At 37.4% G+C, this 27,962-nt stretch overlaps 1 protein-coding gene and 1 non-coding gene across 2 annotated transcripts in view; one reads left to right on the top strand and one right to left on the bottom strand.

The window, feature by feature from the left end:
- Nucleotides 1-3,769: 3,769 nt before the first annotated feature.
- The window catches only part of SLC15A5 (solute carrier family 15 member 5), a 78,772-nt gene continuing 54,579 nt past the window's right edge, over nucleotides 3,770-27,962 (bottom strand). Inside the window, exons 7-9 of the mRNA XM_032391718.1 lie at nucleotides 26,956-27,084; nucleotides 8,677-8,785; nucleotides 3,770-3,917 (exon numbers count right to left, since the gene is read on the bottom strand). Of these exons, the coding sequence (XP_032247609.1) occupies nucleotides 3,770-3,917; nucleotides 8,677-8,785; nucleotides 26,956-27,084 (386 nt within the window). The remainder of the gene's footprint in view (nucleotides 3,918-8,676; nucleotides 8,786-26,955; nucleotides 27,085-27,962) is intronic.
- On the top strand, nucleotides 23,663-23,769 carry LOC116624174. Its single transcript, XR_004297845.1, has one exon. It is a non-coding gene; the product is annotated as a U6 spliceosomal RNA (small nuclear RNA).

The raw sequence follows: 27,962 nt of genomic DNA on the forward strand, positions 1-27,962 counted from the left end.
TGTTGTTTTCCAAGGCGGTTTGGAATTGACTGGGGCACATCCAGAGCATTTTGATGAAAAGGAGAAGGAAAAGATGTTTTGAGCCTAAGACCCCCACCCCCCCCACCCCAGTCACTCTGGGTGGCTCTCTCTTTTCAGTGGGGTGCTTCTGACAACTTAACGGCCACATGAGGACCGTGCATGACTCCACAAAACCTGAGTGAGGGAGAAGAGATGTGAGAAAGATCCTTGTTTTTTGTTAACCATTTTGTCAGGATCTCTAAGCCCGCCATAATCTTTCCTCTCATTCTGTGTTTCCTTTTAGACGACGTAGAGAGCGATTCTTCTAAGCGGTTGGTGATGAGCCTATGTTGGTGACATTGTGAATGCTGTTTGTAGAAGTTGCTGGCACTTTAGAGACAGAAAGACCAAGGTTCAAGTTCCGTCTGTGACATCTACTCTCTCCGTGAGTCTTGATAAACCACTTAACGTCTCAGAGCTGCAATCCCTCATTTACCAAATGGGCATGCCAAAATGTGCCTACCTCCCAGAGGGGCGGCACTAATCAAATGTGATGATATGTGTGACAGCAACCTGTAAACTGTAAAGGGTGACATAGATGTGAGTTGTTATTATTCGTGGTTCCTTTAGTTTCCCTGTTCTCTACAAGCGGACCTGCCTTTTAGCAGCACCTGTGTGCTGTCATCACTTGGCTGTTGATTTTATTTGAGGGCTTCACTCGTAAGCCTGTAACTGGTAATTGTACGCCGGCTTCTCTTGCCGTGGAGATGGTACACGCCCGTTGCCGGACTGGTTCAGGGAACCAATGCTGAAGCTCTGTTTCCATAAGACAAGGAATCCTGACAGTGCTCGGGAGGGGTGATGCTCTCTCCTCCATCTGTGAATCACGCCGTATTAACAGGAAACTTTTTGGAATCATGAGCTGTTTTGGGGTGATACCGTTTCTCTGATGGTCGATAAAACAATTTCAGAAACCAAGAGAATTAGAGGTTGGCTAGGGTGGAATGAATGCTATAAATCAAGATTACCTGAGGGGATAGGAGAGGTAAGGGATTAGGTTGAGTAAAGAGATAACAAGGGGAAAATAGCCAAGGAGCTTGGAAAAATTTACCAACGTGCAAGAGCCGATTTTTGAGTACTATGAAAGAAAAATCATTCTGATGGAAACATTTTCACTAGCAGATTCATGTACTAAGATTACGGTTTTCTTAATTTTGCATACCGGCTCAGTGCAGTGACATTTGGCTGCCTTGGATTGAAGTGTTACAAGAAAAAAAAGGAAGAGGAAAGAGATGTCACTGTCAGTTGTGGACAGACTCAGATGGGGTCGGATCTGTGCTCTGTGGGTCACAGAAAACATTTTCAAATACCTTGCCTTTCAGGTCTCGATCATGGACAAAAATAGAGCACAGAAGGTGCTTCTTAGGGAAGACTTCATTTTCCCGATCTTTCACAACTGAAAAGTGGAGCAAATGAGTATCTGGATACAGACCCTTGGCACCAAGTGACTGGGAGTAAATGGAACACTGCAGGGACACAGAACTTTGCCCGCCACTGAGCATATTACCCGAGAAATACAGTACAGACCCAGCAGGCTTCTGCAAACAACACATCCCTTTAAGTTAATTGGTGTTATATAGAAGCTGAAATGCTCCGCTTATTTACAAAGCTACAGATTTATGTAAAGCAAAACCAATTACACTTAATGCCTAAACTATTCCAGGTGCTCAATGATAATGTTGCTAGGCTCTAGAGAAGAGACTGCGGTGTGAATGCATCCTGTTCCGAATGGAGGCATGTGTAGTTATTGCAATTCAGCTAATCACAAGTGTCAAGCCCAATGTGAGAATTCTAAGCTCTTTTGGTGTTTGCTTTGGGTCAACTTTACAATTCTGTAGATCTCCTTTCATCTCTAAGGATGAGTGAAAGCATAATGAGCACTTTTTTTCTATTATGATGTAGAAATTAGGGAGATGAAGGCAAATAAAAAAAAAAAAAAACTACACACACAACAAAATAAAACAGACCCTTATTCTAATGGTGAGAGAGACTGCCAGAGCTCCTCACTTGGACTAAGGTGACATGTTTAAAGGTTTCTTGATATTTTGGATGTTCACAAAACCCAAACTGCAAACGTGGCGTTTGACCTTTTGCCGCAAAGAAAACCTCTAAGACATATCCAGAGGTTGGCCTCACTATTTCGCCAGAGAACAAATACAAAAAAAGAAAGATTTGGAAAAGTTACAGGGCAAGAATTCATGTGTGCACGAGCTAGTCATTTTATTTGTCTGCAAAACAAACAAGCAAACAAAAAATTGTTTGAGTAAGAGAAACACCTGGTGCTTTACAGCTGCTCTTTTGCAATTAAAAATGCATATCATATCTAATCAAGATGAATACATCTTTTATTCTACAGATCTAAAATATTTTAGGTATACACAAGGGAGGTGCTTAATTGCAGAACCATTTGCAATCAGCTGACAAACCCACCTATCCTATCCACTATGAACGGTCCTGGAAAGTAGCGGTGCTTATACTTTAGGGAGTACAAGAATGATTTGGCTGTGTTTGTTAAAACCACTGATTCCTGGAAAAAGAGTTGGTTAAAGCAGACTTTGGGAGGGGCCAGAAAATTTTCCTAAAGCAGGTGACTCTCAACCAAACGTTGACAAGCACTGCTGCAAAGGCATGGGGCATAAGTTTATTTTATATTAGTTTATTATTATTATTTATTTTTATTTTATTTTTTTAGAGAGGGAGAGACAGGGAGTTGGGGAGGGACCGAGGGAGAGAGAGAGAGAGAATCTTAAGCAGGCTCCACACCCAGTGTGGAGTCGGGCGTGGGGCTTGATCTCACGACCTTGAGACCATGACCTGAGCTGAGACCAAGAGTTGGACGCTTAACCGACTGAGCCACCCAGGCGCCCCAGTTCATTATATTTTATATGAGTTTCCACATTTCCTTGTTTATACAGAAAGAATTTCTTTTGGAAGATGATTTTGTGAATGGTTCTGAATTGGTAGCACTGAAGACCAAAAGATGTCAATTAGGTTAGGGAAATGCTTTAAGGGTCTCTATTTGATTTATCACTTACCCTTTCAACACTCATTTCCCCTTCTCCAATTTTCCTTTTTCCTTTAATCATTCCCTCATTTACCTTTATTTTATAACTTCTTCAGTATGTGAATATTCTTTCTTTGTTAAGGACCTCTATTTTAGTTAACATTGCTTTTCAATTCAGAGAAAATTTCCTTAGTTCATATCCATAGTGTAACATCAAGATCAAATACAGTAAAATGACGTATAGACTTACTATTTAGTCAGACATAGACAGGATATGCTCACAAGGCCTGGCATGTAATAAGTGCTCAATAAATGTATAGAAAGGAAGAATGTTAACATATGATTATTTTGATTCTATTAGCACATTAGAACTAACAATTATAATTTATATTGCTCTTAGTGGCTGAACCAGTATTGTAAGAAGTTGTAAAATATTGTAAGGTATGCAAAATTGTCATTTTGTTGTCATGGAGTAATCACAGGCTTTGAAATTAACGGTAATGTATAATGTGTTAATGCAAAAGCATTAATAGGCACAATAGTTTACTAGAGGAGTCACAATTAGTCTTTATAAATAAAGTACACAGATAATACTTGTGAAGTCACTCCCATACATATTAGTTCTTAAACTAAAATGCGTAAGATGTTCAGCTGAAGAAAACAATGAATACTTTGCTCATAAGACAGGTAGAGTCAAAGATAGTTTCATAGGGCTGTCTCCCAAAGATCAATACTTGAAGAAAATTCCTGCGTACTGCCATAAAATTTCAGAGACTTTTCATGGAGGAGAAGTGTTTCTTCAAGATTACTTCCACTGATGTTCTGGGCATTAAAATGATTTAGATTACAATACCTAAAAAAGAAAGAAAGAAAGCTTTTTTTAGGACCAGATGTAGATGACTTGATAAATCATTTGCTTTCTCCCTGTGCTTGTCTACCTTTTATTATGGGCCCATAGATACTCGCACAACAGTGATGATTATTTAAGAGCACTGCTCACCAGAACAGTCTTTATAAAACGACAAAAGGAGTTTTAGGACATGTTAAGGTGTCTCATAAGGACCTTTAGATGGCGCTCTTTTACAACCTGCAATGAGTGGGACAAAGAGACTGGAAAGTCTGAAACCCTATCAACTTGACAGTGTTCATGGAGGCCGGGACTCATGAAATGCTTATCAGATGCACGAGGGATTTGTAAATTCAGTGTTGAACCTCTGTGGAAAACACCATGGTCAAAGAAGAAATCCATGAATACGTTTCTAGAATGTGTACTCTTTACTCCTGACCTGAGGAGCACCTGGTTTTCCTGAGTGTCTTCTAAGGGCCAGCACCAGGCTGGGCACTAACCCCACCCTAACTTACTGAATTCTCACGCTAACCCTGGAAGGATGAAATTATCCCCATTTCACAGATAGGGAAACTAAAGTTCTAAGAGGTTAAATAACTCCCTTGGGGTTCATAAGAATAGTAGTCGGCAGAGCCTCGGTTTGGAATCAGAGCTCTTTATTCAGAATCCTGGCCTTTTGGCCCTAGGGAACATGACTTCTAAAGAGGCATTATTGTCTTAAACACCTTTGAGTAAGCTCCTGGAGGATTTGAATTTCAGACTGCTTTATTCACTGCTGTGTTCCTAGTGCCTGGACCAGGGCCTCGTACGCAGCAGATGCTCAAAAATATTTGTTGAACAAATGAATATGGGCTACAAGTTCAATTTTATCAAATACATGTAAGCCTCTGGGGTCAGACATCTATTTCTGATGTGTAAAAGTTTCCAAAGTTCAGTTTACCTTCTTTTCCCTCTCAATATATTGCCTAAAGTATCTGTAAGAGAAGAACATGCTTGAATAACTGGTCTTTTGTCTCTGATTTATGTTGCTTTCAATAATTGTTACAGATTATGCACAAAAGATTACTGGTATCATTGACAAAATTAGTGCAATGATATCAACTTTAAGACGTGCTTTACAACATTGGGGGAACAGTGGTGTTGTTACAAAAACGAACACCCCTTTGCCTTCCCTCCCTAAAACATCTGTAATATCTTTTTATTTTAGCATCTAATGTGGGATACATATTTATATTCAGCACTATAGAGATGTTCATATAATACTTTTCAGCTAGGGAAAGACATTTCATCTACCCACTTCCTTCACCCCCAACCTGGAAACCCTCAAGTATGACATGTTACCATTGCCCTATTTCAGATTTGATGGAGGAGGACTCTCATAAAGACAGAGGCAGAGGTCTGTTTTTTTGTTGTTGTTTATTGTTTGTTTTGTTTTGGGGTGTGTGTGTGTATGTGTACAAATGAAAAATAAGTCTGGCCTGACATTCATAGATAACTCCTAACCATACTCTGTTAGGTGATATCCCAGTGACCCTGACAAGATTTGTTTGGTTCTAGGACTCACACTAGGGTTGCATCACACTAATATAAAATTCACGGTGGAACTGCCCTCAGGTGCCAACACAGACCAAAGGCCGCCTGTATATTGGTGAGGATGCTGTTTCATAATTAATATGCTGTTCTCAAAATTTTAGGGACAAGAATGACTTGGGATTGTCCTGCTCTTGATAGATTTGCCACTGTTATGTGGCTCTGAACACCATTGGGTTTGGTCAAAATTGGATTGTGACTGGATGTTTATTGTAATCAAGTGCTATCTGACTCCTAAATATGTTTCAATAATACTGTCCCTAGAATACCTGTGTTTTCTCCTGTTTCTTTGACGACTTATTGTTTGTTAGTGTTTGACAATCACAATCAGAATAGAAATAAATCAGAGTCATTCACTCCTCACTACAGACACTGATGCCCTGCGACTGTAAGTTCCATATGATTTCTTGCCTGACTTCTGGCTTGGCCTGTCCCACCCCAATGACCAAGAGATACCCAAGGTAATGTGTGTCTTTCTGTCAAATTTTTCAGACTCTCTTTTCTTCTGATATGTGACACCCGTTCTTTCCCTATAGAGTGGCTGATCAACAGGTGATGGTGGGTATGGTTACTTTAAATGAAGGGACTGGTTTCTTTCCTACCCACCAGAGTCAAGGGGTTGTCACAGAGCAGGTAGACGGCTCCTCTAAGGCACTTAGAAATAGCATGCTATACGAGAAAGTGTTTATAAACAAACACACATGGGTTTGAATCCTAGGTGTGTGAACCTAATCAACTTACTTACCTAGATTCTTACTTTGGTTTTCTTATTTATAAAGTAAAGTGATAAGATTTAGGTAGCAGGGAGGTGGTGGAGATTAAATGTCATTTGTGTGTCTTGCATGCTGCCCAAGATACAGAAGTGCTCAACACTTGGAAAATTAATTTTCTCCCTTCCTGCTTTGTTTCATCCTTTCTCTCTTTTTTCCCCCTTTCCTCAAAAAGTATACAGAAAAAGGGGGGAAGCATAGGGAACTAGAGAAGATATACTAAGAATCAGATTTATTTCTAAATAAATCTCCTATTATCACTTAGTGCCTTCTCATCTTTGGCTCCTCCAATATTTGGTGTTTTGTACAATTTTATTCTTGCCTCCTTCTCTGCACCCCACTCCACCATCTTTCACTTCTTTATAGTAATTCACATGTTCGACAATCACAGAGAAAGAATCACACTTAAATAATTTAACTTGAGCGCTAGATATTAGCTCCATGTAGACGGGTACTCTACCTTCTTTGGTTCTATTTTTTCAAGTGCCTAGAACAATGCTTAATATATTGGTTGAATGAATGAATGAATGAATGAGTAAATCCCTGAGCTCATAGATTCTGGGTCCAGTGCTAGTTCTTCCATGAATTCAGCCCATAATCCTGGTCATCTTGGCCACACCTCTGCATGAATCTAGAAGAATTAAAAGGAGGAAGCAGGGGGGCATAAGGCAAAAAATGAGGCCATTGTTATTACTGTAGCTAAGATTTTTGAGCATTTTCTCATCCTCACAACAACTTTATGGCACAATTCCTATTCTTATTATTATTTCATTTTACAAATGAAGAAATGGGCTTAGCAAGGTTAAATACCTTGCTGACGTTTGTACAGCTAAATTGTAGAACTGGATTCACCTAGGCGAACTCGAAAGATTGCTTTTTAAACTACTTTGTGAAAAGACAAGGGTCCAATCTTACAGTGGGAGAAAAAGTAAAAGTTGAGAAACTGCAGGCTTATGAGAACTGGTAGATGGTCACCACTTATGTGTTTGGAGGCAATAGATGGAGGGGAAAGATGCTTTGCCTTCACCTTCAGTTTTCACTGATGACTCTATTTTGCTACAAAGCTGAGGACATTCCTGTTGGATTCTTCTGCAAGACTCTCTGATACTCTAATTTGGTTTTCAATCCAAGAATGAGATAGGTATTTTAGAGAAACTATACATTGTGGGGAATTAATTCAATAACATACGCTTTGGAAGGTAAGAGATTTGAAAAGTCCAGGGAGCCATTAAGACTTTTGATTTTGGGGGCGCCTGGGTGGCTCAGTCGTTAAGCATCTGCCTTCGGCTCAGGTCATGATCCTAGCGTCCTGGGATCAAGCCCCGTATCGGGCTCCTTGCTCCGCGGGAAGCCTGCTTCTCCCTCTCCCACTCCCCCTGCTTGTGTTTCCTCTCTCGCTGTGTCTCTCTCTGTCAAATAAATAAATAATATCTTTAAAAAAAAAAACACTTTTGATTTTGTCATAATGGGATTTAAGTGCCTCTCTCCTACACTGGACCCAAAAGCTCCAAGAGAGCAAGAGCATAGTAGCACTAAACATTTACTGACTTACTGACTTCTGGTCCTTCTAGTTTACTGCAGTACCCATCACATGACTGGTGTTCCAGCAGAGATTTAGTCAATGAATAAAAGAATGATTTAGGCAAGGGAGAAGTGACAATGATGGGATAAAATGTGACTAAATAGATAAATGAATAGAGGAAAATGAGAAAAATAAAGATCTCTGTAGTTTCCACAATGTGGTAGACATCGTGCTCAGCCCTTTACCAAAATTCAGATCCCTAAAGCCCGCAGGATGTTGGTATTCTTGATTTTATTTTACAAGTATAAAAACAGAGGCTCAAAGAGGTTAGACAATTTGCTCAAAAGTACACAGCTATCCAAGAATATGTCAGTGAGAGAGAGAGGTGGGCTGGCGATGGATGGATGGTAGATGACACATATTAAGCCACGGAATGGTCTCAGGTGACTGACTAAATGATTTTGCAGTTTGTTATTGACCTTGAAATGGTCACTGCTAATTTAAAGGCCTGAATGGAATCCAAATCTTAAGCATCATTAGATTTCTAGCTATTTGTTTAATGGTATTTGCTTTTAATGATAATGACTCATTCATTCTTATTATCAATATGGTTATTTCTAATTCTAAAGTGGTACTATACAGTGGAGAAAAAATATCTTCCTTCAGAACATGTTTTAGAATCGAGTAAAGCACTATTTTATTATAAGGATCAATGGCAAAAGTGAAGTCTAAATTGAAATTTCTTGCTCTGAATAATCTGTTAAATTTCTCTAATATGCTAATTTGTCCAGTCATGGCATACAGGACTCCCGTTGGCTCAGTGATGGTTCCCAGATCAATATTTCATGGACTCAGAAATTGCTCATCTTACCACAACACTTACCTTTGTGAAACACTCCAGAATCCCAGGACGTTCAACAACGTTAATGATGCCAAAAAGAAGAAGAAGCTTTCTAAATTGCCTTTGTTTAATGTGTTTGGAAACCAATTGCCTGTTTGGAACAAATGTAATTGTTATTCAACTGCAGAGCTGTAAGTTTCTGTGAATGTTTTATCATTCCACTATTCATAGAGATTTATTCGCTTCAATAATATCTACAAAGCAAAAAAGCTCATCTTAAACTCATTTTCAAAATTCATTTAATTCTGTAATTAACAGTAAAATGACAAGCAAAGCACCCCAAATATTTTGAAGGTCACAAAACCTAAATTTGCATAACACAATATAGGTTCAGAGGAACTGAGCTATAAAAGTAACCCTGATTATGCTAATTTACCAGAACGATGTATATATATCTTATTCATCTTTATATATCTAGTATTTAGAACAGTGCCTGACATGTAGGAATTGCTCAGTAAATATACATTGAATGAATGAATGAAAACTATTTACCACAGCCAGGTAGTCTGTTGCATATTCTAATTGTAAGGTTAGTGACATAATAAACGTAGATGCGAGATGTTACATTATTTTGACAACTTAGATAAATCCAGGATCACCTCATTATAATATCACAGACCCCACTGGTCAAATTACTCGCAATCTCTGGTTGACATGAACGTATTTTTTTGACCTGATAAGTAATGCCTTCAAATGAATACTTCTAAACAAGATACGCCCACTTTCTTATGATGTCAAACTGCTATATGCAAAACTATTACATGAGTATATATGAAACTATTTAGGATTCAAAGTAATTGCTTTTACTTTGCTGCTAAATTTTGACTTTTGCTTTGCATCTTTGCTATAATTCTCTCTTTCTTTCCATATCCAAATGCATATCTATATGTATCATCTCTATTTCTACACACACTCCATTTTCCTTCAGTGGGTTTGAGATATTATTATTTAATACATTATATGAGATAATATATTATATATGCAACACTTATTTTTATGCAGTACTTTTAAAACAACAATGGGATCTTAGTATTAACAAATACAGATATATAGTATCACAGAATGTTAAAAAGATTGTTCAAAAGGCAAAATCTATCTTAAAGTTCTCTTAAGAGAACTTAAATTCAATTGCAGTTCTGAGTGGGCAGAATATTTCCAAAAACAAGTTATGCATCATGAGAACAAGAATTAATCTTCTTTGAGTAGTCAGATGCCAAGGTTTTGGCATTTTCTTGCTTTTTGTAGGAGAAGATCCTACAGTGGGTTGTGAAGAGGGGTGTGAGACTACAGCAATCAGTCTATGTGCCAATAGACTTGATCTTCAGTGCTATCTTTGGTACAAGGGTTGTGAGTTGCTTCCTGAACTAGAAAATGGTTCTTGGCCTTTCCCTTGACAGTGCATACTTTTAAATGAGATTTGAATTAAATGCTCTGTTCAGGGTTGATCATCAGCAAGTACATAAGTATGACAGCTGTGATTCATTGTGCCACCTCCCATTTAAAGCTGCTTCTCTCCTGTCATTTAACAATGACTATTATTATGGACCAACCATGAAAATTAGCTTGTTTCTTGGACCTATAATTGAAATCTGGTATTGAGTTGAAAGCTATGTGGTAAGTTCTACTTCCCCATTTTATTAATATATGTTCCATTACAATAGAAATGTATGGTGTTATTGCTATATTGACATAATGCCTTCATTTGATAGGAGTAGTTTCACAGAATGTTTCCCTCTGTGTCTGTGTATTGGGTCTATGTAGGCTGCTGTGTGTGTGTGTGTGTAGAAACTACACATTTGATTGTACTTGAATGGGGGGAGTTGGGGGCAAGTCAAGATAAGGTGAGATAACATCACACATATTTTAAGGAAGAACTAAACCACCTTGCTAAGCTTATTCAAACAGTCTTATTTCCTTATTTCTCTTGAATTAATATCACAATCATATTTCTGTCCTTTTCATTTCACGTCTGCACTTTGCATGTGATGCGATTAGACCATTTTATCACCATGTTTCTCTGGCTAGACTAAGAGGAGTTTTCACAGAGTATGCGAAGCCTCAGAATTAACATGACATTAATTTTTCTTGGAGCATGTATTTTGGTCCATAATAAGTAATTGAAAAGGCTATCTTTATATTATAACAAAGTCAGATGAGGGAGAAGAATATAAATTTTGTAAGATCTTTAAAGGTAAAACATAATATTTCTAAAAAAAAAAAGTGCAATTACAGCAAATAACAGCCTATCCGGATACGGCCCCCGCTCGCCCTGCACATGCCCGTGTGCTTGGAACTGTCACTGGGGGTATTGCAGCGGGCACAAATGAGAAGCGCCGTGACTTGGAACTAGGGGCGTGTGGGGTGATGGGAGGATGTCATGCTGGAAAGGTTAAGGGAAGGCAGTGTGAATTTACAAGTAACACAAAACACTTTGCGAGTGGAGTTATTTAAAAAATAAAATGAAAGATTGCCATATCACCTATTCAAACTCCTGATAACATTTCTATAGTCTTTCTCATATATCATTTTTAGTGTTCATCTTCCTTCCTAATGCCAATCTTCATGCTAGCCCCATATTTTTGCCTTACTTAGCTATAATTTCACATTCCCTATGTAGCTAATGTACATGGTCAGTTCCAAGGTAAGGAGAACAATCACCTGAATTGAAAACATGGAATACACACTAGCATCAAGTTGGACAGAGAGATACTTCATGAAACCTAAAATTTGTTCTATTAATATAGAGATTATCAGTCTATGTAAAGAGATAGCTTTGGGTGTGAAGAGACATAGAAAGAGCATGGGCTTTGGAGACAGAGAGAATTTCAAAGTCAAATATTGTCTCTGTTATTTAACAGTTTTGTTTTTGGGCATTTGCCCAATCGGGCCACTTCAGCCTTGGTTTCTCCTCTCTAAAATGACAACACCACCTTTCTCACAGAGCTGTTATGAGAAGTAAAAGAGATAATAGATGTCAAGGGTTGGACACAGAGGAGGCACTCCATAAACTCTAGATTATCACCACCCCCACGCCTTAGAAGTGGCTCATGCAAAATCATGTAGCCTGAGCTTGATCTTGGAACCATTTCCTGTCAGATATTTCTTCATGTTCTTCATGTGCCATTTTTTTTTAATCATTATCCCTGGACTGGTTGTAAAATGTTCCATTTAACATTGTCAGTTGACTCAGCTCTTAGGTTCTATAACTTTATTTTAGTATCTTATAAACTTTTATTGTCATAATTCACATTTGTGCATTTTCATCTGACATTTCTAGTAGCTGATTGAAATCTGGGGCATCCTTGCAAAAGGAGACAAAGAGAAGACATTAGGTCTAGAATGGGATGAACTAAACTTCTCCAGATCTTAGCTTGGATGGGTAGGAAGGTTAACAACACAAGAAAAAGTGCACCACATAAACAGTGGGAGACAGTAAGTGCCATATGTTAATACTCACAGTGAACCCTAGTCAAGTACTTTAATTGTATAATCAGCCTAGTTAGTAATGAGTGTTGGACCACTGAGCAATAGAACATTCACAAAATATTTTGCATGGCTCAGAAGTTCTCCAAATATTTCTTGTTCAGTTAGATCTATTCATTTGAAAATCATTTGTTAAGAAGTTTTCATGTACCAGGAAATGGGCATTCCAAGTTGCTTAAGAAAAAGAGCTCATAGATTAGTAGGGGAGACATGCAAACAGATAATTTTGCTCTGGAGTATTAGACCTTCTAGATACTAAGTAAAACGTTTCTATTTATTTTAAATTATCACGGCCATCTTAGAGACAAAAGGACTATGGAATTATCTAGAGTAGTTCTTGTATTTTACAGATTAAAGAGAGAAGGCACAGAGAGGTAAATAGAGGCATTGCTCAGTAGAACCCTCATCTTCTTACAACTGTGCTACTAAAGCCCCCACTGATGCTGATAGAACTATGTTACTATAAACAACACAATATTGCTAATATGAAAGAGGAATATACTTTATTCTTGTCCCATATTATGCCTTGCATTGTAAGGCCCCAAATTTCATGTGCTGCCCTCATGTCTTTGAGCTTCACAGGGCCCCAAAGTCCTAACCACATAGTTCTCTGCTCTTTCAGATACACTCCCCACCCAATGGGAAGTCCTCCCCACCTGGCTAGCTCCCCTCTTAGCCAGACCAGCTGCCTACTACTGGTCCTCACCCTAAATCTTTTGCCTCCCTATCAACCTTTAAGGTTATTCAAACAGGCAATCACATCCTCCTGCAGGACCCAGGAGTTGCCTCCCTGTTTTGCTCCTACCAAGCCTGCTCTCCACAGTCCCTTGTTTACTCTACTCCCAAGTGCAGCCCCCAGATGGCCCTGCATGGCATGTTCTTTTGCCCTGGGCTGTGAGTATATGTGACTAATAAACTGCTGTCAGTCCATCGTTTGTGTCGGGTGTCGTATTTTCAGCCATCTTTTCCTATTTAGGTTGAAGATCCCTTCCACATCAAACAGGTGAATAGGGGGTGATCAGAACATGCTCCCACACAGAAATCAAGGTCAGTTCTAAGCAGAATACTGGCAGCTGCTGTTCCTCTAATTCATAATTACTGCTTTGGGGAGGAGAAGTAGCAATTCCATATTCCATTCTAATCAGTACCCAACACCAAGTACCTCTGCTTCTAGTACCACCTTAAATCGTAAGACAGGAAGTAGGGGGAGCGTGACCATCAAGGCGCACTGCATTCAGGTAGCATAGCTCCCAAAGAAAAGCATCATGGGACACTACATTAAAAACTAATGATGTAATGTATGGTGATTAACATAACATAATAATTAAAAAAAAGCATCATAGATGAATGTGATTTTTAGGGAGCACCCGATAGTCATGTATGCCTGAGATCAGGTTACAATCACATCATTTGATTAGATTGTTGGACAACCAGAAAATGGTGTAAAATTCTCACTCCAGCCCAGCAGTCTGCTCACCATAGTAACTTGGGGTTTTAATGGGTGCACTTTCACAGAAGACTTTATTAAAAGTAGGGAAAATGACAGAGGCTAAGGGAATCCACATACATTCTTCATTGGTAAATACTGCCTCTCAGTAAATCTCTTCTTTCAAAGACGACTAAATACAAAAACTACCCTGCAATCCAGTAATCACACTACTGGGTATTTACTCAAAAAATACAAAAGACACTAATTCAAAGGGATACATGTACCCCCATTTTATAGCAGCATTATTTGCAATAGCCAAACTATGGAAGCAGCCCAAGTGCCCACCAATAGATGAATGGATAGAGAAGATATTGTGTGTGTGTGTGTGTGTGTGTGTGTGTATGAACATTATTCAGCCTTAAAAAAGAATGAAATCTTGCCATTTGCAATGATATGGATGGAGTTAGAGAGTATAATGCTAAGTGAAATCAGTCAGTCAGAGAAAGACAAATACCATATGCTTTCACTCATATGTGGAATTTAAGAAACAAAACAAATGAATAAGGAAAGAAACAAACTAAAAAACAGACTCTTAAAAAAAAAAACAAAAAAAACAAACAAAAAAACCAGACTCTTAACTCTAGAGAACAAACTGGTGGTTACCAGAGGGGAGCTGGGGGGATGGATGAGACAGGTAAAGGGGATTAAGAGTACACCGATAAAGAATATCCTTTGATATTATCTTTATAAACCTACAAATATGCTTAGTAAAAAATAAGAGAGATTCATATGAAGATTATGAACAAGATAAAATATGACTGTCTTCTGGTGTTAACATTGCTCTGAAGTTCTATGTCCTGGTAAGATGCAAAACATAGGAGTTCATATTGGAAAAAAGGATTTTAAAAAATTATATTTAAGATTAGATAATTTTGCTGTAAACTTAAAAAGATAAACTAAAATGCTCTCATAAATTTACTAAGAAAGTTTAAGAAGTTGAATACAAGGCACAGACATAAATATTAATAATCCCCCAATATAATAGTGATATGTCAATGAGTTGTAATGAGGGAAAAGGAGTCGGTTCATAACAGCAAAAAGAAAAAGAGCATAAAACACCTACAATAAGTCCAACAAGAAATGTTCAGGATATATACGAAGAAAAGAAAATCTTACTGAACCGAATTATTTAACATTGAATAAATAAAAAATTATGTTACATACTTGGGTGGAACACTAAAGATTATAAAAGCTTTATTTTTTAAATTAAGTAACAAGTTTTACTTATTTTATTAAAGTAAAAATGAGATTTGGGGAAAACTGATAAAATGATTCTAAAATTCATCTGGAAATATACACTCTAGGAAAGAAGATTTTTACAAATGAAGACTAACCATAAGGAGAAGTATGATTAGCAATAGTTGATATGTAATATATATCATAAAGTTGTAATAATTAAAAAGAGGGTGATGCCAAGCTAAAATCAAGAGGCAGCTGAAAGGTAGCCCTGAAACAGCCTGAGCATCTCCTAAGAACGAAGAATATATTAAAGTATATATTGCTGATTAGTTTCATTCCGCTTATCCTATGGCTGTGGAGTATTTATGGCTTAACTAACTTTTCACAACAAATATCAAGTTATGCTGTGAAATTTGGTTATTTGAAGGAAGTAAGTGTTTACCTAACACATAAATAAGTCCACATGGATGAGACTATTATATTCAAAATACGAAACTACTGAAATTTTCACAACCACAGATAAATGCAATGACATGAATCACAACGAAAAAGGTTGATAGATTTGATTACATGTATCAGCAAAACAAACTCATCTATGAAATTAAAATGCTAACTTAAAACCAGGAAAATATTAGCAATATATTTGACTAAATGATAATATCCCTAAAGTTAAAAAACCATTTAAAATCAAAAAGAAAAAAAGGCAAATAGACCAAAAGAAAAATGGGCAAAGAATATGATCAAGCATTTCATGAATGAGAAAAGATAAAAGTGTTCATAACTAGAGAAACTTCAATTTTCCATTTTGAAAAATACTAATTAAAGTAATAAGGCAATATAATTTTTGCCACTCATGTTAACAAAAATCAAAATATGATTATGCTCAGGGCTGCAAGTAACACCTTGAGACAAGTATTATTCTACTGCAGATTGATGCAGCCTTTTAGAAAACAATTTCTCTTTACTTCCCAATAGTCTTTAAAATGTTTATCCTTGTTGAACGAGTAATCCCATTTCCAGGATTCTAGAAAAAAAAAATCTCACTTTTCTTTTTTTTTTTTTAATTTGAAATGACATGGAAATATGCTCACAATACTTTTAAGGGGAAAAAAGTGGGAACTTGATATAATTTTTTTATTGAGCATTCAGCAGGGCTTATTCAGACCCCAATTTTGTTTACAATCTCTCTATAAATTTAATACCCATGCACACATGCACACAAATAAAAAAAATATTGGGAAAGAATTTATGCAAATAATAATTGCCATCATCTTGTTGGTCTTTTCCCCTCTTCCTTTAGAGTTTGGATTTATTTCATCATATATTACTGTTACAGCAAAAAATAATATTTTAAAAACATTTCATCAAGCACACTTTTGTAAAACTCTGACTTCTCCAAATCATTTCTGGTTTATGATAAAACAACGGAAAAGGGTGGTTTTCTATCACAACCTACTCTTCTTCAGCAATCGAAGTATTGAATAGCAGCCTCCATGCTGTAACTTGGAAGTTACGTGCTATTTATAAAACCATCCTAAGATACTATTTTGGAAATCATAACATCCCAAGTAACAATAACCAGTCTATTCTGAAACCTAAGATTCACTCCCTTTAGTGATATGTCGCTATATTCCATACTGAAACCCTAGATTTACCAAATATCTCAAATATACATGCATTATTTTAAGTGCTACAGCATATTGCTTTCGATTAGAGGCAGGTTTCTGCTATGTCTTTTTGGAGGAAGATTCAGTAGTTCCCCTTTTTACTAACACTGTTTTATTTTGAATGTAATGGAACTTCGAAAATATTAAAATGTGCCTTTTGGAATTTCTTCAAATGATAGTTGGGCACAGTGAGCCATTATTTCCCCTCGGACTTCGTTAGATCTATTTTTTTTTAAAGTTATTTTTTGTACTGCTGGTGATCTCGCAAACGTCCAAAATTGTTGAGACAGAACTGAAATGGGTTTTATACCTTACTTTATCCCTCGCTTCACTATGTGCGAAGAAGTATGTAATTAAAAACGTGTAACAGCCATTCTCCAGGATGGACGTGCTTCTGTGCCACGGGAAATAAACTCTGGTGTAGCAAAAGGAGCTTGGGAATCAGGAATCCACCCCTTCTGTAAGATTTGGGCAACTACTATAACTTTCTCTGTTCATTTTCCTCTTACGAGTGACGGGGCTGCAAACATCTACCCCCGAAGAACTGTTGTGAAGATTTAATGAAATAATATCTTTGCGAAATACATATAGCAAGATCTGCATATAACTGACACTTAATAAATGTTAATTTCTTTCCTTCCTCCTTTCAGTAACCTGATTTAAATGCTTCATTTGAGATTCATAGCTCTCCTACCTGAGTTAATTTTTAAAACACATTAATTTTCATGATACCGGAAGGAAATAATATCTAACAACTATATGCTAACTTTGGCTTTTCTACCTCTTTTTCGTATTTGTCTAATAAGTACCAAATTACTATTACCCTCAATTTACAGACACGGAAACAGAGGCACAGAGAGGCTGAACTGTTTGCCTAAAGTCATGCAAAGGAGACAGAATAATTATTTGTTGATTGAATGGGTGAACTGAGGTTGGGCCCCAAATCTGCGCATGCTTGATACCTTGCTCTCACAACAATGTCTGCATCCAGACTTTAATTTGCATTTGTACTCCTGGGAATTGTGGACAAAGATGAAGTTAGGTTGCTGTTTCCAGGAAGGGACACTGTGTCTTTCAAAACTGTAGAGAAATCGCCATGCATTGTTCACCTGAACTGCAGAAGGAATGAGCATGGGTGATATTTGGGATAACAGGCTTTCTTGTAAGGGTGAGTTCATTCTCTTGAAGAGCTTTGGGAGGTAAAAACCCATCAAGATCATGTGTTCTCATGATGATTTCAATGAATTATCATGGAAATGAGTTTTAGAAGAGAGGTAATGCTTTGTGATAATAGCCCGATAATGCCATTAGCTATGAACTGTAATTGTAATAGCATTAGTCAAATGAATATATCTGATATTAATTTGAGTGTCAAATATTTCTATAAGGTTCTTCTTGTTAATTAAACATCAGCCTTGGTATTATTAATTCACTATCTGGCCAGTGTTGGCACATAGTAGGAACCCAATACGTATTTGTGAACTGAATTTATAAATCAACCTCGAAGTGGAGCTATTTAAAATAGTAAAATACTGAGTTTAAATAATATCATGGATATAGCAGGAACTGATTTTGCCCAATATCTGCTTATTTGTACAGTCTGTTCTCTAATTTGTAACTTCAGCTAATGAGTAGACTTGTTTATTTCAGAATTTGAAAAGATATCCACCCCCCTCTCTCTCTTTTGCATATTTGGAGGGAAATCGCATATAAGATTTGCTTCATATTCTTTAATTCAAGAGCAGAGTTTATGCCTTTCTTCCTGTCTTGTGGTCTTTAAACTATTTAAAAATCTACCGGACAGCTTCATAACCTTATTGGACACCTGAATACCACTGGACAAAATCATGTTTTCAGTCATTTGGTGTCACTCTTCATGATTACTAATATCAGCTGGGCCTTAAACACTGCCAGCAATCTCTTATTTTTAAAAATTTTTTTATTAACATATAATGTATTATTTGTTTCAGGGGTACAGGTCTGTGATTCATCAGTCTTACATAATTCACAGTGCTTACCATAGCACATACCCTCCCCAGTGTCCATCGCCCAGCCACCCCATCCCTCCCACCCGCTCCACTCCAGCAACCCTCAGTTTGTTTCCTGAGATTAAGAGTCTCTTACGGTTTGTCTCCCTCTCTGGTTTCATCTTGTTTCATTTTTCCCTCCCTTCTCCTACGATCCTCTGTCTTGTTTCTCAAAATCCTCACATCAGTGAGATCATATGATACTTATCTTTCTCTGATTGACTTATTTCGCTTAGCATAATACCCTCTAGTTCCATCCATGAAATGAAATGGCAAGATTTCATTTTTTTGATGGCTGCATAATATTCCTGTGTGTGTGTGTGTGTGTGTGTGTGTGTGTGTGTGTGTGTATCACATCCTCTTTATCCATTCATCTGTTGATGGACATCTAAGCTCTTTCCATAGTTTGGCTATTGTGGACATTGCTAACACTGTCAGCAATCTTAATGACTTCTCTTCTAAATCATCTTTTCTTGCTCTTGCGATAACACTGCTCTTCCTATTCTTCATTTTCATCCGAACCCCCTTTTGCTCTCATGAATGGCTCGCTGCTTACTTCATAAAGAAAACTGAGTTTTCAAAGGTAGCTGCCAGCATCTTTCCAATACCAGAACCACACCTCTGTTTGCCTGGGTACCCATCCTTCCCATTCTCTCTTCTGTATGAGTGCAAGAAAGAAGCATCCACCCCCCAGTAAGAAGTCAATCTCCCTTCTTTCTCTTGCATTTTTACCTTCTCCATCTACACCAGATGTTTTCATCAGTTAAATATGCCCAAGTAGCTCTCAAAATAAAAATGTATCTCGAACTCACACCTAACCTCCCAGATAAAAATATAGGACTCACCATTGAATTTGAATTTCAGAACAACAGTGAATTATTTTTTTAGGATAACCATGTCTTAAACATTGCACAAATCATTTTTTGGTGTAAAGTGTGTTCACAATATTGCACGGGCTATGCTTGTACTAAAAAAAGTATTCATTGTTTACCTGAAATCCAAATGTAACTGGGTGTCCTGTACTTTTATTTGCTAAGTCTGTCAAATCGACCCAGATTCCCATCTAGCCCCCACTTTATCTCTTAAATCTTCTTCATTGCCAAGGTCCTTTAAAAAGCTGTTTGAATGTGATACCTTTATTTACTCACTTCCTAGATGTTCTTTACCTGGTTTTCATTCCCTTCTCACCACTGAAATGACTCTTGGTAAAGTTGTCAGTGATCATACTGTTGCTAAATCTACAGATATTTTCCATTCTTCATTTTACTTGCTCTCACAGTAGGATTTTACCTAGTTTATCATTTCCTATTTGAAACAATCCTCTCTTTTATCTTTAGTAAATAGATGTATGCTTATCCTTGGCACAAAAATAGCATTGGAACCCATAGAAGTGAATTAAATTACCTAGTGTGAATATTGAGAATGAGGACAAAAAGGATCCCAGTACTTAGACTTGAAAAACCCCATGTTAGAGTTTAGATGGAGGAGGAATGTCCTGCCAAAGAAAGAAAGGTAGCAGCCAGACAAGTGGGGGAGACCACACACAGACACAGACACGCATGTGTGTGTGTCTGTGTGTATGCATATCTAATTCTATCTAGAATTGTATGTTTTCAATACAAAGGAAGCTCCACTAAAGACATGGGTCCATGAGGCCAAGAAGAATCTCAGAGTACTGCTTTATCTCATCTCATCCCAATCCAGACATGGAATTAAAGCTGAATAGAATACCTGATGTCCTCATTTATGGAACACATTCTTTTTTGAAGAATATTAAAGTGCTATACCAGATCATCATATCCATGATAATCCTAGCCCACTTGGAAAAAGTTGAGATCCCACTCAATTTACAGTAACAACACAAATCATTATTTCTGTGCACTTTAATTAACCTGATGCTTTATATCTATCTCCTCTAGTCCTTAGAGAAATCTTAGAAGTTATTAGTGATACCATTTTAGAAAAGGAGAAATTGAGACTCAGAAAAGTTAAGTAATGTGCTCAAGATCTCACAGCTTGTTAAGGGCTGAGTTGAATTTGAATTCAGGTTTGTCTGACTCAAAAATCTGCTCTTTCTACATCTTGTGAGCCAACAGCAGTGGATAGCTGCTTTCCATAGTCTAAGGGGTATTTTGAATTCTGCTTTGCACTGTTATGAACCCTGAGGCCTCTGAGCAGCTCCAAGGGTCTGTGTGGGGCCAAAGTTGGGCCAAAGACATTTTGCTTTGGATCTTTCAATCACCTGTACATCCATAACTAAGATGTCACTTTCCACTGAATTCTGTTTTGTCATTTTCATCAAAAGGTAAGCTGTGGTAGAATAAATTATATCTGAGATTCATAACCTCATTGTACAAGGAAGATTCTGAATCTATTTCTGACTGAAGACCATGAGCAGGATTTGCCTTCGAGAGTTGGTGGGGGCCTATCAGGTAAACTCCAGAAACACTGGCATTAGACCAGTTGATAGGCAAATAGAGTATGGCCTGGCTAAAAGTAAATGATGGGGTAGCAGGCTACTTTCCCCGCTTAGGTCTAAAAAATCTCCTCTCAAAACCCAGATGAGGCTGAACCTGAGGCCCTGGTATGAATTTGAAGAAAATATCTCTGAGAAAATAGGCATGGACCCACGGAATCCGGTTAAATAGCTTTTCAGGTGCATAAATATTTTCTTCTAAGTTTACTGCAACTGTAAATTCCTCTTTCAAGAGCGACTCGGTGATTCATGCTGGCATGGTTGTCAGTGGTCTCAATAATCACAGATATTCAAATGAAGAATGTAAAAGATCACATTTTTAATTTAAAATGATCTTGATGGGAATCAAACAGCTAAATTCTTTGCTCCTTTCCTGAATTCTAGGAGGAAGGACTAACAGGGACAAGAAGATGTATTCCTTCAGTTCTTGATTCTGCCCAATTATCCTTTTTCCCTTAGACATTTTGCTTTGGATCTTTCAATCACCTGCACGTCCATTACTAAGATGTCACTTTCCACTGAATTCTGTTTTGTTATTTTTGTCAAAAGGTAAGCTGGAACCCATGAGTGTGAGAAAATTGATCTGGTTGCTAATGGGATATAGTGGAAATAAGCAGTTTGACTGACTTCTTCACTCCCTCATATTAGCATTGCTACTTTTAGAGAAACTGTTCCTGAAATGATTAGGGTAGGAGGATGGGTTTAGTCTTGTATCTTCTCCTTTAAAGCACTCGGAGTTAGAGATCCCAGAAGGATCAGTTTTCTCACTTGTACTGAAAATGTCACTCTAACAGTTATCTGTCTGCACAGTGAAGTTTTGAGAAATCTTTTGAATTTACCGCATTCACACCATTCTCCATCATGGTGCTAAAAATGACTAATGCGGCTTGGAGACTGGGAGACTGTGAGAGCCGATCGTCTATCCCAATCAGGCACCAACACTCACACACACTCACATACACACATGCTCAGCTGACATGAATCCTTAAAGTTTTAAAATATCTTATATGCTAAATGGAATGTGGAGGCGTGTGGGATGCTTAAGTACATAGTTACGGTATTGGTGTCACTCTGGTTGGTTCTGTCAAAAAAAAATTGGTCTGGTTGTTTGACTAAAAGACTGTTCTTGTTTTTAACCAAAGGGGCCACTATAATATGTGACTTAATTTTCTATTTAAAAGAATCTCTGGTATGAAAATGATCAAATGCATTACTTAATTTTATCCTCTCGTCATCTCTGAGAAAAGTGGATTCCCTTTTATTTTAAAAGATTTTTTATTTATTTACTTGACAGAGAGAGACACAGCGAGAGAGGGAACACAAGCAGGGGGAGTGGGAGAGGGAGAAGCAGATTCCCTGCTGAGCGGGGAGCCTGATGTGGGGCTCGATCCCAGGACCCTGGGATCATGACCTGAGCCGACGGCAGACGTTTACGACTGAGCCACCCAGGCACCCCTAGCATTCCCTTTTTCAAATAAGAGGAAACAGTCTTAGGGAAGATGGTGACCTACCGAATGTCATGTATACAAAGGATCACTCTTTCTTAGGGGCCCTAATTAGTCACATAAGCCAAGTTAGGGTCACAAGAACCAAATCCTCTAAATAAATGTCATTTCCTTTCTTGATGAATGCTATTCTGATGGCTAAAGGGATTTTCACAAACGCAGATATATCCTTCTCCCAGAAAAACATATGACAAAGTGTCCTGTGACGTCATTCAGGGAGTGATGGAGAAGTGCATGGGCTGAATGATGGTAATTAGATGAAGTGGGAGCTGATTACATCCAAAAAGGGAAGATTAGTTGATAACTGGCAGTGAGTGAGTTCTCTAGGAACTTTCCACAAGGCTCTATTTTTGGTCCTGTCCAATTCACCAATTTTGTCAATTACCTGGAAGAAGTCTAGGAACTTGCTTACTAAGTTTGCAGATGACACAAAGCTAGTAAAGAAGTAAAGATTAGTAATTCACTGGGTGACAGAATCAAGTTTTAAAAATGTCTGTTATTTAAGATGATGAGTTGACATTTATCAAGGATAAAGATAAAGTCTTGCATTTAATTAGAAAAAAATTGTGATCGGATGAGTGAAACTGAACTGAGAGCAACTGTTAAAAATAAAATAATAAAAAAAAAGGTTCAGGTTTTAATTGACCATAAGCACAATGCAACTACTGAAAAAGTCAACACAATCTCTCAGAGAGAGAGAGAGAGAGAGAGACACCAGGTTGATAAAAGTAACATCTTGAGTATTGTGTTTAATCCTAGAAGCCATACTATTAGACCATAGCCATCTCTACTGAGCACTTACTGTGTGTCTTAATTACTTAATCCTGATAACAGCATGATGAACTATGTATTGTTGTTATTGGCATAGAAACTGAGAACACATACCTAGACTGTCTGGATTTGAACATTGTACTTCACTGTTTCTCTGAATATTTCTCACATGTTGGAAAGTTGGTATGTGGATAGAAAATTAGACTTATTCTATGGAACATAGTTATCAGCAGATGGGCAGACACAAGTTATGTTCAAAGCAGAGAATTTTTCTGGGTGTTAGGTGATGCTGGTACATCTAGTTTTGGGTACAGTGTTAGACTAGATGGCTTCTGCCATTAACATCCAATTGTAAGATTCTAATTTATTGGGTGTTTGCTTCGGCAGCACATATACTAAAATTGGAACGATCCAGAGAAGATTAGCATGGCCCCAGCTTAAGGATGACACGCAAATTTGTGAAGTGTTCCATATTTTTTCAGCACTGGGTGTTATAGGCAACTGATGAATTATTGAACTCTACATCTGAAACTAATGATGTACTACATGTTGGCTAATTGAATTTAAATTAAAAAAAAAGATTCTAATTTATTGGGAGAGGACTTAATGTAACACAGTATTATTATGAACAGCAGCAACAACAAAAACCTTTAAAAGAATAAGCGAATTGAAATAATTAGTGGTAATTTAAATGGTGTTCTCTTGAATACAAGGTTAGAGAGCACCCCACTCACATCCATGTGGCTAAGATGTCCTCGCCATTTGTCTTTGGTAAACTCTGCCAAAATCATATAGACTTTGGTTTATCCATCTTTTATTATATCTAGAATATTATCAATAATATCCAACATGCAGACCCCCATCTGAGGAGGTTGTTTTTCAGAACTAACAAGTGTCATTAAAAGGTCCTCACACTGGGTGACTCCTAATAGCTGTTTGGTGTATTAAAAGCAATGTTGATGTTGATTTCAAAACACCGCAAGGGTCAGATCTCTGTCAGATACTAGTTGTGATGACTCAACCACTTTGCTTTCTTTTTCCTGTTTTAATTATTACATTTCAAAAATAAGGATAACATTGCCTTTATATGATTGTTGCAATAAATGCAATAATGTAAGTAACAGTTCCTACCATATTATTCAGATTCTCAAGCAAAATGTAGGTTTTCAATGAAATGGATTGCAAGAATAATTGTGTGTAATAGAGAATTTTCCTGGCCTCTGTCCTGGGTCCTGTTTGGTAAACGCTAAACCCCTTGAGTTTCCTGAGTAATTGGAATGTCTTTGTTATTCATGTGGGCCTCTCCAGCCCCACCTGATGGTTTATACTAATGAGATGACTGCAGAAGGGGCTGGCCAGGCAGGAAGACCAAGCAAGTGATTAGAGGGTTGAGGCTTTGAGCCATATGATAGCCCAACCTCCGGAGGGAAGAGGCTGGAGACTGTGTTCAATCACATGGCCAAGGGTTCAATTAATCCTGCGTACATTATAAAATCTCATTGAAAATTCTGCACCCTGAAGTTCAAGTAAACTTCCCTAGTTGGCCATATTCTGCGTATTGTCACACATTGGTACGCCAGTTGGCCACTGCATCCCTGAGGATGAAAGAAGTTTACTTTTGGAACCCTCTTAGATCTTGTTCTGATTTGTAGTTTTTTGCTACCTTTAAGCTGTAATCATAAGTACTGCGCTTTCCTGAGTTCTGTGAGTCATTCTAGCAAATTGTCAAACCGAAGCGGGTCTGTGGGGACCTCCACATTTATAGCCAGCTTATCAAAGGTGACAGCAGTCCTGCGGAACCTCTGAACTTGTGGCTAATGACTAAAGTGAGCACAGTCTTGTGACGTTTGGCCTAACTGGATACGTTCCCCAAGCATACATAGGGAAAATGTAGATTTATATAAAAGATAAACTGATAGTAATATTTGACTTCATAGTTCTTCTAGAATATGTCAAATGTGGTTTGATTATAGACATTTTAAAAGCACATTTTCAGGACACCTGGGTGGCTCAGTCGGTTAAGCGTCTGCCTTCAGCTCAGGTCATGATCTCAGGGTTCTGGGATGGAGGCCCGGGAGGGAGGGAGTCTGCTTCTCCCTCTCCCTCCACTGCTCCCCCTGCTTGTGCTCTCTCTCTCTCTCTGACAAATAAATAAATAAAATCTTTCAAAAAAAAAAGCAGATTTTCAGAAACATCCTCATTGGGTAATGTTGAAGAAACTAAACATATGCTGAAAACATAAGATGTTTAAGTAGAGATATAGGTAAGACTTTTCCAGGTTACCTTATAAAACTCTAATACCAGTGCTTTGTTTCTTGTTTATACATAAAGAATCTAACCACCAGAGCAGTCAGCAACTTGCTGCCGTTCACACGGTTGTTATGACGGTTTGAATTTTCGTCCTTTGAGCAATGGAACCATATCTCACAAATTCCATGTAGCACAGAGCCTGGCACACAGTAAGTATTCAATACACACTTATTTCGCTTTCTCAGTTAACTACGACAAGGGCAATAATTTATCTTATTAATGATTAATAATCAATAATAATCAATCAAGGATTGTACATTTGTTCCCTAGAACTCTACTCCACCTATCATCAAATTTATCATTCTTAATTTTACTGCTTCCCTACACCCCTGGAAATTTTGTGAGGATTTGGGAGTGTTTATTTCCTTGTCATGGTATTCCCCAACGTCCAGTGTTGTGCCTGGAACAGAGTGGGTCATCCATAAATATTTTTTGAATGAAGATAGTGTTAAAAAGAGTTTCTCATTCATAGAAGTTAATTTTTCCATAGTTTGAAAGTAAGTAAATTAAATTTGTTCCAGGAGAACACAAACCAACACTCTCTTTACATTATTTTAAGTGCACAACTGTAACTACCTTTGAAAGTAGAGAATAAGCTTGTAGTATTTTCATAAAATAAGCAAAAGTAAATTTAGAAAAAAAAAAGTTAAGCCATGTTAACATCTTAGAACAAATAAAGGAAAAAGCCTGTAGATCTAAAGTACAGCCAAAGACATTTCACCATGACATCTAATCATTGTCATCTGCCAATTTTTCTGTCAGCACATGTATGAGTACTACTTTTTTGTTGCACGTGAATTTTTCAGATGGGGTGTTTCTCCTGATCAATTTCTATGGGAAAAATTTTCCAAGACGATTTGCTATTCAATTCACAGTCTCTTTTTGATTGCATAGACATGATTTCTGGAAAATCACAGGGAAAAAAGATCATCCAGATACCCCATTCTCCTACATTTCCACAGGACTTACCTTTTCTGAGGATTATCTATGCCAACTATGAGGCATTGTTGATATGACCTTACTGAAAGATCTAATAAGAATATAATGACCGATTTGTTTTAAAATACCCTAAAGAAAGACAGCAGACAGGGTCTCATGAGAAGTGACATTCTGTAATTACCTCCCCCTATCAAAAGAAAAACAATTCCCAGAAATTAATGAATACAGCAAGAGTCTATTTCCTATCTTAATTCTATCTTAATTGCAAAAGTGGATCAATTAAAAAAAGACTACACTGGCAAAGCCCTTCTTTTAAGATTTTGTCTCCCAATTCTCTAGTCATCAAATCAATATATATATACATATATATATACACACACACATATATATAAATATACCATGAACCTATTTTTACCTTCTGAGATGAGATATACCAACTCCACCAGCAATGCCCCCATGAAACAACCAAATCCATTGAACAGTGTCAAAAAATTCATAGAGGTTCCTCTGATGGTATTCGGAACAAATCTTTGTATTACAGAGACTGAAAGGAAAAGAGAAAGTCAAAATTTAGAACATTCCCTGTAAAATACATCCATAGATGTTATTCAAATTAGTGTTGATCATACCTCAAAGAAAGTTTACTGATAAAGGCAAAATTTGGGTTGGACTTCGTTAAAGTTACTATAATAAGACATACTATGATGTTACAATTTACATATGTCTAAAAGGAGTAAAATAGGGGTGCCTGGGTGGCTCAGTTGTTAAGCGTCTGCCTTCAGCTCAGGTCATGATCCCAGGGTCCTGGGATCAAGCCCCGCATCGGGCTCCCTGCTAACGGGAAGCCTGCTTCTCCCTCTCCCACTCCTCCTGCTTGTGTTCCCTCTCTCGCTGTGTCTCTCTCTGTCAAGTAAATAAATAAAATCTTTAAAAAAAATAAATAGAAGGAGTAAAATGTGGCAAAACATACTCTTGTATAGCTACAAGGAAAATTTAACCTACTTGGTGGTTTGTGTGTCCCAACATATTCATCCAAATTTCACCCCCATTTGAATATTTCTTATTAATTTTGGGTTAGGGTGAGGCTTGTAGTAGGTAATATGACAATCTAGTAATAAGGTCTATGATTCTGTGATTCTATGTAAATCATTAGTTTCCCCATAGAAAACTTGAATTTATCATATAAAATTAACATGGAGGTTAAGAGGATGGGTTCTGGAGTTAGACAAGATTTTGCTAAAATCTCAGGTCAACTATTTACTACCTCTGTAATTTTAAGTAAGTTACTTAAACTTTCCAAGCCTCAGTATTCCTCTCTATAAAATGGGAACAATATCATCACTCACTTGCAGAGGTGCTGTGGCTCTTACTTGCTATAATGTATGTATAATACTAAAATATATGTAAAATGCTGACTTGTAG

This window comes from Phoca vitulina, unplaced genomic scaffold (genome assembly GCF_004348235.1).
Source record: "Phoca vitulina isolate PV1807 unplaced genomic scaffold, GSC_HSeal_1.0 scaffold64, whole genome shotgun sequence".
NCBI classification, from domain to species: domain Eukaryota; kingdom Metazoa; phylum Chordata; class Mammalia; order Carnivora; family Phocidae; genus Phoca; species Phoca vitulina.